Source organism: Pterocles gutturalis, unplaced genomic scaffold (genome assembly GCF_000699245.1).
Source record: "Pterocles gutturalis isolate BGI_N339 unplaced genomic scaffold, ASM69924v1 scaffold30567, whole genome shotgun sequence".
Lineage (NCBI taxonomy): Eukaryota > Metazoa > Chordata > Aves > Pterocliformes > Pteroclidae > Pterocles > Pterocles gutturalis.
Genome location: NW_010108892.1, coordinates 2,948 through 15,835, shown reverse-complemented (window position 1 = coordinate 15,835; position 12,888 = coordinate 2,948). Strand labels below are relative to the sequence as shown.

General features: G+C 36.8%; 1 protein-coding gene across 1 annotated transcript in view; it reads right to left on the bottom strand.

The window, feature by feature from the left end:
• Positions 1 to 753: 753 nt before the first annotated feature.
• DLD (dihydrolipoamide dehydrogenase) overlaps positions 754 to 12,888 on the bottom strand; it is a gene marked incomplete at its 5' end in the record, with an annotated part of 14,009 nt that continues 1,874 nt past the window's right edge. Inside the window, 11 exons of the mRNA XM_010072795.1 lie at positions 754 to 1,275; positions 1,382 to 1,471; positions 2,893 to 3,030; positions 3,415 to 3,604; positions 4,018 to 4,188; positions 5,596 to 5,786; positions 6,939 to 7,040; positions 7,208 to 7,351; positions 7,693 to 7,793; positions 8,158 to 8,227; positions 10,690 to 10,758. Coding sequence (XP_010071097.1) covers positions 1,210 to 1,275; positions 1,382 to 1,471; positions 2,893 to 3,030; positions 3,415 to 3,604; positions 4,018 to 4,188; positions 5,596 to 5,786; positions 6,939 to 7,040; positions 7,208 to 7,351; positions 7,693 to 7,793; positions 8,158 to 8,227; positions 10,690 to 10,758 — 1,332 coding nt within the window. The remainder of the gene's footprint in view (positions 1,276 to 1,381; positions 1,472 to 2,892; positions 3,031 to 3,414; positions 3,605 to 4,017; positions 4,189 to 5,595; positions 5,787 to 6,938; positions 7,041 to 7,207; positions 7,352 to 7,692; positions 7,794 to 8,157; positions 8,228 to 10,689; positions 10,759 to 12,888) is intronic.

Sequence of the window (12,888 nt, the reverse complement as noted above, 5' to 3'; positions counted from 1 at the left end):
CACTATTTCTGAATGCACATTTCTCGTCTATCATACCATTGGCGTAATGAAAAAGGACACGTACAATTCCATCAGGTATTACAGAATACTTTACATCAGGTATTACAGAATCTTTAAGGCAGAAGAGCCTAGCACAAAAATGAAATGGCACCCTGCAAAACAAAACTTAAAATGAGCTACTGGAATGAGGCACATTCCCTATCCACATTAGGGATCTTCCAAAGATGCCATGTGTTTGTGAGTTTTGTCACATAACTGACAAGACAGACACTAAAAGGAATAACAGGACCAATCAGCAAAGAAAGGCCAAGAAGACCCTCCAGCCATGTTAAATATTTATTAAGCTCTCTTGCTAAGGACAAAGACACAAAGAGAGCAGAAAATAGAAGAAAAGAAGAAAGTATGTCTTAATTGTGTGGAGAGCTGACACTGCAGCCCTTGTGTGGAAAGTGCAGAATAACCCTCATGTCATAGCACTTAACAGCAAGTGCTGCTTCACTAACCAATTTCAGCATTTCAAGTTTAAGAGAGCTGGACAATGGAAGTTTTAAAAACAGAAAAGATTAAGCAGCAATAAGATTAGTTTTTCTTCAAACTTTCATTTCTCCATTAGCACTCGACTTTTCCCAATGAGTTTTCAATATGAAAACATACACAGAGTAATTTTCTCTTTAAAAAGTCAATAGTTTTAATTGGTCTATACAAGCCCTTCTCCCAGCATCCTAACACTACTAGGTCAAAACAAATTCCGATACTTATATGTAAGAAACAGGTTAAATACCAAGTTAATCCTTTCAGAAGGAAACACATTTTTGTGCGGAAGTGACAGTGGCATTGTAAGTGCCAGCATTCAACTGGTTTATTCTATAACTACTTCAAATAAGAAAAACACCAGGTATGCTGGACACTTTTCAGAGTTTTGACCAGCACACCTGCTAATCCCATGCAGTAGCGAAATGTTTGGTTTTGAAGAAGAGTTCTGTCAGGCGGTTTTTCTGTAACATTCATTATGTAAATAAACATGTAATTTTAAGAAATTTACAGAGACTGGATAATTCCACTTGTTCCAAACTCTACTTGTTTAAATATTTGATGTTTAAAATGAAGAGATTCACTTAATTCAGTCCTAAAATCCTCAGACTCAGCCTTCCGTAAGGGCCCACAGTCCTTTTTCAGAAATGTACCATACATGTACAAAGATCTGCTCTTTTAGAAGTTGATAGCTTTGCCAAAAGATGCTGCTAGGTTTGCTTCCCTGAAGGCTTCTGACACTGTCTGTAGAGATCAAACACAAAAAGGTACAAGTCATTAATAGTTACATGTAATTATAGCATGTCTGTGTAACCCTGCTGTACAACAGTACGTTTAGAAAAAAACTTACTGGATGGGCATGGCAAACTCTGGCTACATCTTCACATGATGCTCCATATTCCATAGCAAGAGCAGCTTCATTAACCATTTCGCCAGCACCCTGCAATTTAATGGTATTTGTAATTAGCACAAATCTTTATGCAGTTCTCCAGGTTCTCCTGAATCACTAACAGCTTGTAAATAAGCATCTTTTGCTAAAAAAGCAAAGTTGTATTATAACTAGCACTTCAGCTGTGTTCTAATCGAAGTCATAAATACTTAATCTATTTGGTGACCATGCCCAAGCCTAGCGTAGAACATAATTCTTAATGAGAGCATTCAGTCATTACTGCGAATTGTGCAAAATCTGAGTGTTTTTCCACCAGGAGATGCTGGTCAGATAACATCTATGTTCTCATCAAAGCTACAGTATACATGATCACCACTGAAACCTCCTCAAAACTTGAATGCCCTCCTGGAAAGTTAAACAGGTAACTAGAAAAACAAAAGCGTGTAACTACATCTGCACTCTCATTTTTATTAATGTGAGTTGTATTTATGTGTATTCACTCAGAGAACATTTCTTTGAGAAGTCAAAAATAGTGAAATCTCCCATTACATTTTTATCATTCAGATCCACAATAGTAAGATATTGCCACAGCCCTTTCCCAATGAAGAAAACTTGTCTCACACCAATAAACCTAACTTGTGCTTCCTCTAAGGAATGTTGATTTTTAAAGGACAGGCATTGTGAGAGAAAATAACTAGCATAACAACTTCTTATGTATTCCTACCAGAAACTACAAGAATTGGTTTCAGAAACAAAAAGCCAGCCACTAGTGTTGACAGGATATCCATTCACAGCAATAAAATTTCCTTTCCAGGAAAATGGAGAGCAGTTTTAGTGTTTCTCTTAAAGAAAGTGTTTCTGCATACATCTTTAGGAAAAAAAAAAAAAAAAGATGTAAAGCTAAGAAACAGAGAGAGATTAGGGTCTAACTTTGGAATGTGTGCGAGAGTGGAAGATGATACTCTCCCGAAATAGAGTTTTCTGATTTCTCATTTTACAAAGGATTTTTAATCAAAGTTCCGTAAGTTACTGACCCCAGATTTGGTGACAGTGGCATAAGATGACCAGCTTTGCTGAAGTCTGAAGTTCAGAGAGGGGGGGGAAAAAAGAAAACACCAGTGAAAAAAGCCACAATCTGTTCAGCTCCCTCAACTTCCAGAACTTGAGTCAACAATTTCTGCTGCTCTCTCAAGTATTTGGCGGTATTCATAAAAAAAATAACTGGTCAGAGAAACCAATTAACCCTAGCAATTCCAGGGGAAAAAAAAATGTTGGGTCTAACACCAAAGTAACAGAAAAGTGGAAAGGAGGGCAGGGCTGCAGAAGAGAACAGTAAATGGCTAGGGTAGACTCAAATCTTCCTTCTTTTTACAAGCACCATTTCCCTAACTTGACAACTACTTCGCAACTGTGCGGCACTAAATAAAAGACCCTTACAAGGCCAAGAAAGCTGCACAATTTACAATACTTACTGCGCCTAAAATGTGGGCGCCCAACATCCTGTCTGTTGATTTTTGACTAAGTATCTTCACCATGCCATCTGTGTCAGCGTTTGTCTTTGCTCTACTGTTTGCAGCAAATGGAAATTTCCCAATTTTGTATTCTATACCCTACAAAACAGATTCATGTTACAGAGTTAAATGTAACCACACAGGCAATTTGGTAAGGACAAAAACAGAAGCAATACAAAAATAAAAGACTCACAAGACACACACAGCGCAATGCATAAGAACAACCACCAAAAGGAGTATAAGGGGGCATTAGAAAAAGATTAATTAGCAAAACGAACAATATTAACTTCACAGAATAGAAGTAATTAAAGAGATCTGTGATCCTTGGGAGAGTGGCATGCAGGAGGGAATCATCCAATCGCATACCCTAAGCAATAAATTCAAATGCAGAAATTCTCCTGGAAAAAGTAGCTAGATAAACTATTAGACAATGAAACCACACCCAAGATGGAAAAACAGTTTTGAGAAGAAAACAAACAGTACCTCTTCTTTCAGCTGTTCTTCTGATTTGCCAACCCAGGCCACTTCAGGGTGAGTGTATATCACAGAGGGTACACAGTTATAGTCAATGTGAACAGCTCCCCCAGCCATCCCTTCTACACAAAGAATGCCTTCATCCTCAGCCTTGTGGGCCAGCATGGGTCCAGCAACTACATCACCAATAGCATAGATGCTATCAGACCAACGAAACAGAATAAGACACTGTTTAAAGACATCCTAGCATACCTAGGCTACCTTATATAATAGTCAGTTTAAAACACATTACTGAAAACTCTCATCAAAATAGATTAAAATACTAAATTTCAAAAGAAATACCAAGTACAAAAGAGCAGTTCCCATAAGTGAGCACACTTCAAGAAGTACTAGTAACATGAAATACACACAGTGACTTTTAAATTATACAACTTCAAAGGTTGATTAAAAAAAATCTTTAAATCCTGAAATGAACAGAAATCTTGAGTTTTCCTTTCAGAAAAGAAAGCTTATTTGGCAATTAAGAAAAAAAAAAAAGTGCTTTAGTAGGTTAAACTTTTCAAAATAAGAGTTCTGCTTAAAAAAAGTAAAAAATATTTAAGTCTTACTTACTTTGGAATTTTGGTTTGGAATCTGTTATTGACTGGGATCCTCCCCCTCTTATCCAGTTCAATTCCAATTTCCTCAAGACCTAAATTTTTTGTAAAAGGACGTCTACCGATGCAAACTAGGAGCACATCACAAGTTATTACTTCTGCCTTGCCACCAGCAGCAGCTTCAACACTATAGAAAAATAAGTATCAAAAATGCTAAGCTGTAAACTTTCAGCACTGTATTTCTCTCAATAATAACTAATATGATCCAGATGGTGACCTACTGGCTGGATCTGGCATCCAAAACACTTGCATTCAGTCTGCCGCATGTTTCTTCCTTGCAAGAGTTGAGGAGCAGAAGAGGGAGGAAGAGACAATAACTCTTACTACATCTGTTAACAACTCTTAGATACAGAAATTCAGGGCATATATCCACTAGCAAGTAGCATGACCTGATAGGATCAAATCTGTACAGCAAAATAATTGGTTCTGAGTACTCGATATCCAAACTATATAAATTTTGGGGTGGGGTAGGGCTATCTATTCTGGGCAAGTGTTCTTCTGGCCCAAGAACCAAACACCTGTTAGCAGCTGCACTGCATCAGGAGCATCCCTCAAGTGCACCTCTGTGTTTAATTCCACCCAGAACAATTTCAGTTCACATGCTCTGAGAGCGCAAGTACCAAAGCATGTAAGTGAGGATAATCAGGAAGCATGTCTCAAAAGCATACTCCTGAACCAAATGAAACTCTAAATAGAGAAACTGCACGAGAGATCCAACCAGCATCAGCATCATACGTAAAGAAGCCCAAATCTAGGACCTTTACAATGGTGGAGGACAGATTATCCCAAGGTATGACGATACCGTAAATACACGTCACCATATTAAGACTCCAATGAAAAAACACTTAAGCTTACTTTTGTTAAGTAACATGAAGCATTTTCTTAAAACTCAAACTACAGTTTCTGCATAGAGAATATGTTAACATGAAGAACATGAAGTCCATATACACTACTTCTACAAAGCAATTTGCTTTATATGTTTCTATCTTAGCTGTTCATCTACAAGTCTTCAAAAGGCTTGAGTGTGGCCATTAAAAGACACTCTGGAGTAGTTTCATTTATTTCTGCACTAAAGCAATAAAATCTCTGCCATGCTTATTTTGAGACAAGAGGAGGTATGGACAAAATGTCCTCTCCAGTAAGCAGACAACAATAGCTTGAAAATGACTGCATGAACAATCATGATATCTATGTCTATTATACCAGAAGCAGAGATCTCCATGAAAACAGTAATTTAGAGTCCTGTTTTTATTACTGATCTCACTAAAACACCACTGGTTTTGTACTAACATGCCTTTAACTCAAGTCAGTGGAACCTCTCCTGTATAAGCAATCTAGGACTCAAACCCAAAAATATGAGCTGTAAGTTACAATACAGCATAAAAATTAAATTTCACTAAAGAATTAAGTTTCATCGTAAATCCATTTTTTTTCCTACTAAAAAAATAATATCAGACTGTATTTTTAAATAGGTTTGATGGATTGGGAAAAAGAATCTATATGGCATTCCTTTAGTTTTATGTTAAACACTTACGCTACATCAATTTTTCCATCTGGTTTCTTGGTAGCACCAGTAACTTTGGTGTTCAGTTTAAACTTAAGTCCCTGTTTCTGAAGAATACGTTGGAAGTTTTTAGAGATCTCCATGTCAATTCCCATTCCACCAACATGGCCCATGAACTCCACAGCTGTCACATCTGCACCAAGGCGCTGCCAGACTGAACCCTGCAGTCACAACAATATAGGTAAGAAGAGTTTTTGAAAAGCAGACTTCAGATTTATTTACTCTAGTATTTACCAGAGACTGTAAACTTTTCAAAAGCAGGACAACACATAACAGCAAATTGATCAGTTTTTACAAATGTTAGTGTAGAATAAAACAAGTCCAACTTTCCCCAGCCTTTCCACAAAAAATGGATTTATCACTACTTGTTTGCATACCCAAAACTTAAAAGCTTAATTCCATTAATTTAATCATTGAAAGAAATAGCTAACAAAATAATTAAGTTTAAATTAGGTATGGTTTAGGTTATAGCTATAGAAAAATTCAAAATCAAAGAATCTGAACGTAGCACAGAAAACCCAAAGGAAATTGCTTGTGGTGTTCTAATACCACTACAAATTAAATCAGAACAAGACCACATTAAGGAAATTTTATGCAATAAAATGGAACCACTGCTGCTTCTGTGTGTATTTATTAACCACAATCACTGTCATCCACTTCACCAACAAAACCCATATACACCCTATTTACCTGCCGTTAGCCACATCCAACACAGTATTTCACTTTTTTCCTGCTTAATGGTCAGCAGGCTAAGCAACCACTATGCAGATGTGCAAAATTTCAAGCAGCTGCAAGACCAGTAAACATACATTCTTTTTGAGCCACATAGGGGTGAGGCAAAGGACTCAGACCACGATGAACTACAAAGTCCCCACTCCTTTGGTTTTAGAAATAGAATGTGTACAATCAGATCACATTAAAATTTCTTGCGATTAAGTGCTATGCACAAGAATTTATCCTGGTTTAAACTGAGCTTCCCTTTAAAAGGAAGTTCTCTCATCTACATGCACAGCAAGTACAAACCTTAGGGAAAGTTAACTCCACAAAAAAACCCCTGTATGTGAGGCGCTGTATGTTCCTCTCTCATTTCTTTGCTTAGCTAACCAGCTGCAGGAATACTGATCCTACAAACACTTATCCCAGCTTTTTTGGTAGAAAACGGAGCTAGCAGGCTATGAAGTCTGAACAGTTTCATTACAACTTGCTCAACAAAACATCTGTTAAATCAGAGCAACACAATCAAATATAACACAAAAAAATAATACCCCTTTCCTTTATAAATTAAAGACCAAATGGTTTAAATATCATCTCACCAGTTCCACACCAATGACTCCTGCACCAATGACAACCATCTTTTCAGGAACTTTTTTCAGTGACAGTGCACCAGTGGATGACACAATATTATCTTCATCAATCTAATGACGAAGAAATCAACAGAGAGAGAGGTTAACAATCTTTTTTGTATGTTATATATAAAGCACACAGGAGGTGAAGTGCAATCAGATGCAAAAAATTATTACACATTAAATTATGTGGATATAACACACTGAAAAAAAGTACTATTAAGATTGTAAATACGTACAGTAATTCCAGGGAAGGGAGCAACTTCTGAGCCTGTGGCTATAAGTATGTTCTTTGTATTGATAACTTGTGTGCTGCCATCTTCTTTGGTTGCAGTGACTTGGTTTTTGCCAGTTATTTTCCCAAATCCAGATACGTGTACAACCTTTAGTGATCAGAACACAGTAAATTCAGATTCAGGTAACTCTTATAAGTTTGCTACATTGAATCTGAGTCGCACTAATGCTTTAGAGAAACTGCTAACATCTACCTTTACATCACAATCTGGAACAAATCACAAAGTAACTGTATACTATTCTTTTAAGTCAATTAAGAATGAAGGAATTGTTCATTTAAAAATTTCCTAGAAGGGAAGCATTCAAATTCTCCCTTGTCAAGTTAGTCACTCTAATTAATTTCCGTGGCAAGAATATGAAAATGTAAAAAGCAATAAATTCAGATCAGGAAAAAATCATGGATATACCTCAGTATAGAATTCCAACTAACCTTGTTTTGTTTAAATAAATGAGCAATTCCACCTGTTAAGGCCTTCACTGCACCACTCTTCTGTTCCATCATCTTCTCTAGATTCAAGCGGATTCCTGTAACTAAGGTTAAAAAAACCCTTCTATCAAGCAATGCAGTGTTTTTATTTAAAGGAGCTAACCTAGACACAATTACCAGCTTGGACACGGTAAGATGTGTTGAATAGCCCTACTAAACGCTAAAGGTTACATTCAACAACTGCTATGTTAAAAAGCACTTTTCAAATATAACTTATCTATCCACGATTCAGGGTTCAAGGAGCAGAGGCATGTCCCTAACCCTCCAACTGACAGATAAAGGATATTATTCACAGGTCTAAAAAGTTTTCTGACCAGAAAACTACAGTAGTCAGATCTGAATGATTAAATTTGCTTGTTGAGGGAAACCATTTATGTTAACAGGCAGTGACAGGCTCTTCACACTCACTTTCAATGCCTCTATTAGCGAAATCTTTTCCATGGGCCAAGTGATACAGATGTGAGTTGTTCAGCAAGGCCTAAAATATACACACAGAAATGTGAATTGGGACATACATTCATTACTGAATTAATTATTTATTATATTATCAGGAAAAAAATAATTGATATTATTTGCAAAACATTCTCACTATGAAGAAAAAGCCTGACCTATGTATTTAAAAAGTTATTTCAAACACAGAAATTATACACAGTAGCTCTTACTGAAGTGTTTTATAAAGTTACATATTTAACATAAAAATAGAAAACAGTTAAATTCACACCTATCCTTTTTGCTCATTTCACCAGAGAAATTGGGAATGACCCCATAAGGATTTAAAAAAAAATAGAATTATCTTTCTTTTCTGTTCCTGACTGACTCACAGGAGAACTTTCTTATTACCTCAGACAAGAGATTACTTGTCAACAAAAAGAAGATACAGAAAAACTGGATGATGAAAATCTATACTGAAATCTTTGTTATAATTTTAGCCCATGTAGACATTTGTGAGTTAATTTTTGTAGTTGAGGAGTTGCGCTAAAGTTACTACAACTGCATAGCTAGTTGAGCTGAAGCTAGATGGCTTGGAGCTAGCTTGGGCCACTGGACATTCAGAATCCAAAATTAAAGTTAGAATTGTTTTTAGAATTATGTTTATAAATCAGCAGCTTGAAATGCAGAACCTCTAGAACTGTATTTCGATTAGAAACAGCAATATAGTTAGGGAGGGATCTTAGTAAGAAAAATGATCTTTCACTACAGTCATCCCAAACATGAAATTATCAGTATCTTTTCAAGGACAATAGCACAAGTCTGCGCAGAGTGAAAGCAAACACAGTAAAACATTCAAAGCACAGTTTGAGATACCTGCCTTATATACACATGCTTGAGTAAAACTAATACTGTCAGAGTAAAATAATTCTGCTGTTATAAGCCTTATCAACTCTCACTCTCTAAAATTCATTTGCTCATTTCACATAACTGTCACAACCCTGCCTCTGTAGCATTCAACATTATTGAAGACACAGCCATGACTTAAGACTTCAATTAAAAAAGGAAAAAAATCCATGCCAAATATATTATTTTGGGTGGCTTTTTGGAAAGGAATTTTCAAATAGTTTGTTACTAACTACTATTACTGTATGCAGCCTATGTGTCCACTTCTTAAGAAATTTATTGCCACTCAGAAAAAATTCTGGATAGCAACTGAGTTTAGCCATGAGTTCAGAACTATTTTCTTAAGAACGTCAAAGGATTTAAAAAAAAAGACTCAAGAAAAAAAGTTAGTGAAATAGATCCCAGCAGAGTTCCCAGCTTTAAATGTAACACTGTGTTGATCTACACCTCATTTTTGAGTTTTTCCTCAGTATATTAAGATCTTCTGAACTTTAGTAGAACTATTAGTAAAACGTTTAGGAAAATTAATATATCATTTTTTAAAACTTTGTATTTATACGGCATTCTCTCTTACGATGCTAATTGAAGCTCTCTAAGCAAACAGATTATAAATAGCAATATAGTTAGGAGGGATCCTGGTAAGAAAATTATGTCTGTTACTACAGACATTACAAACCTGGCATGACTTGTGTCTTCCTTCACCTGCTGGGTGCTAATGAGACAGAGTCATTAGCACCCAGCTAGACAGACTAGATCAGAGTAATAAGGCCATCTAGCACTAGCATTGTTCTTAAAAAGGCCCTAGTTCTGAAATTACTTAAAACTGGACTGGCAATGTCAAATACTAGGTTCTTCTGAATTTCTTCCCACCTTTCCCTTCTTTCCGAGCGCATGCCTTGTACTCTCCCTTTTCTCTCCCCACCTGCACTACTCCACACAAGCACTACCAGCCCCACTCTCCAGGCCATCGTTTGGGGCTGGTGAGAATACTACTTTAGCTTAGACTAAAATTCCAAGAGCTCATCAACTAGGCTTTTTCTATAGTCAGAGAGAGAGACAGCTATCGTCAGAGCATGGTGCATCCAACAAAAAACAGAGTACATGATTTTTCAGGGGTGCCCCTCTCCCTGTAACTTAGATTTACTTTTTCTACCCCTATTGACAAAGTTCAGCATTCCTTGTCTTGGACAAAACTACAGGTTTATTTTGAACAAACTGATAGGAGGCAATCAAGAACTTCACATGGTAGACTGCAAGAGGTACAACCATCTGAAACAGTTCACACTGCAGTCAGTGACTGGTTACAACACAGACTCAAAAGCTCATCAGAGTGGGAAGACACATCTGTATGCACCTCTGGTTTTCATTCTCTTCCTCTCTTTCTTTTGGGAAAGTCCACAAAACAGTTTGCAAGCAAAACATTTCTGTTGAGCAAATAATTTTTTAACCCTTTGTGTTATTTACTTGTATCCTCAGCTTATTTGGATTGCAATTTCAATTTCTAAATAAAGTACATCAATCTTGGAAAAAGATTAAGGATGAGTTTCTCAAGTGATACACATATGTTGGTTTTAATGAAGCTATGACAAAACTATGTAAACTTACCTTGGATGGAATACATCCAACATTCAAACATGTTCCACCTAAGGTTTCATTTTTTTCTACACAGACAGTCTGAGGAAAAAGGGGGAAGGAAAAAGAACTTTTTAGGAATACTATGCCATCATTTCCTTACAGGCTATCTGACAAATTAGATGATGACAAAGACCAGGCATTTACCTGACAACTTCCTCTACAAGTGTCTCAATAGTTTCACTCCTAGATTTATTTTGTGGCTCAGATTTTCCCTTAAAAACCACAAAATGGCTGTTTGTAACAAAATTCTCTACCAGAGGAGATCCACATTCCTCACTGAACCATTTATATTTTCATACAAGTTTCAGTGCTGTTGTTCCCCTACAAAAATCCACAAAGTTGCCTCAATTAAACACAACATTCAGCTCTATGAAAAATGTTCTCCTTCCAGTTAAAAAAAAAAAACCTGCAAAAAGCAAAAAATTTAAATCATGCAAAAGATTCCTAAAAACAAGTAATCACAAGCAAACAACAAATGAACCAGTACATGTTAAAATCACATTAAGTAATCTTTTCTTTAAAGCAAACAGAACTCCCAAACCACCACCATTTCCCTCTCTAAAAACGCTACCCTGCAAGACCCACTGCTAAAAAAGTTGTGCCAGTATCTATAAAGAAAGAAAGAATAAAAATCAAGTAAAGCAAAGCCAAGCAAAAATAAGATCAATACCAACAGGGATGGAAAATATTTCATCTTCTCAGCAACTTGCCAACATCAGTGTGCACAAGAAAAAAACAAAAACTGACAAAACTCCAAGTAAAAACAGATCACTTGGAGAGGAAAAGAGTATAGTAAACCTTTTTATAGAACCAAAAGAATTGGCATGTCCTTCTTTGCAAAGTGCACACATTTTCAAAATAATAGCTCCTTTGTTTATACTCTAAGAGCTCCAATCTGCTGATAGAAGTGACTAGCCAGGTGAAAGCCCTTCATAATTTCTTTTAAATTGCTGCTTTTGTGATAAAGTAGAGGTGATGGAAACATCAAGAGCAGGATTCACCATAGACATGCTGGTCCCCTATCTACCTTTCCTCCTGTTTTAAGCACATGAATGTATGAAAAATGATCCAAGGGCTTTAAAAGCTGCACTATGGATCAAACAGCACCAGACTGCTCCTACCTTTACCTGACAAGGAGGTTCTGCCTGATCCACTTTACATCAACTTCACCGACAAGGCCAAGCAAGGCTGTTGAAAAGCCAATGCCCAGAGAACACTGTTGGCAGTTAACAGGGGATGCTGTGGTGGCGATACAAGGACTTAACGCTCATGCTAGCAGACATAGCACTAAAATTCAAGGTTAAAGTTCAGTAGAGCACACTCAGGTTCTTCCATGGATGGTGTAACTACAGAATCTCTCTTTTTGTCAGTCTCACTAAAACATCTCCTTGCACTCCTCAAGGACAACATAAACATTCTTCATGTTTATTCAGTGCTACAGGTGACACATGCAAGCATGTCCAAATATTGTGCCCACTCCGACTAGCTGTAAAGCGGTATGACAAAATTGTGTTCTGCCATGATGAAAAACAAAATCCAGGGCACCTTTTAACCTTGTTATATGGTATCCTATTGTTAATCACAGACACGAAGGAGCTGGGGACAGAATTGCTCCAAGAAAAGCAGGCATATAGCCACAAAAAGTAATTTTAGAATAAACAACATGAACTTACATGGCAGAAGGCCTCAATCTCAATTAAAACCTGTAGCACTGAGCACTATTTTTTCTCAGGTACTAATAGCTCAGTAACAACCTACACCTAAAAGCAAGAGTATTTATTTAGACAAAAACAAAATCAAAACCATGGATAAAGACAATTCAATTATCCATGCTAGGTCACAGGCAGATGTAAAACCTCTTAATGGAATCGCAAACATTGACATTTTGGTACAGTTACACATTAAACGGCTGAAAGATACCCAGACATCACAGAAACAAGTTGTGGTAGTAATGAGCAATGAGGGACAACACTTAGAATTACAGAAAAGTCTAGGTTGAAGGGACTTCCTCTGGAGGCCACCTAGTCAAACCTCCTGTTCCAAACACAGTCAACATCAAAGATGTATCAGGTGGCACAGGGCCCTGTATAGCCAAGTTCTGAAAATATCCAAGGGTGAAAACAACACGCTATCTGAAGACTACACCCCATTCCAGTGTTTCACTGGAAC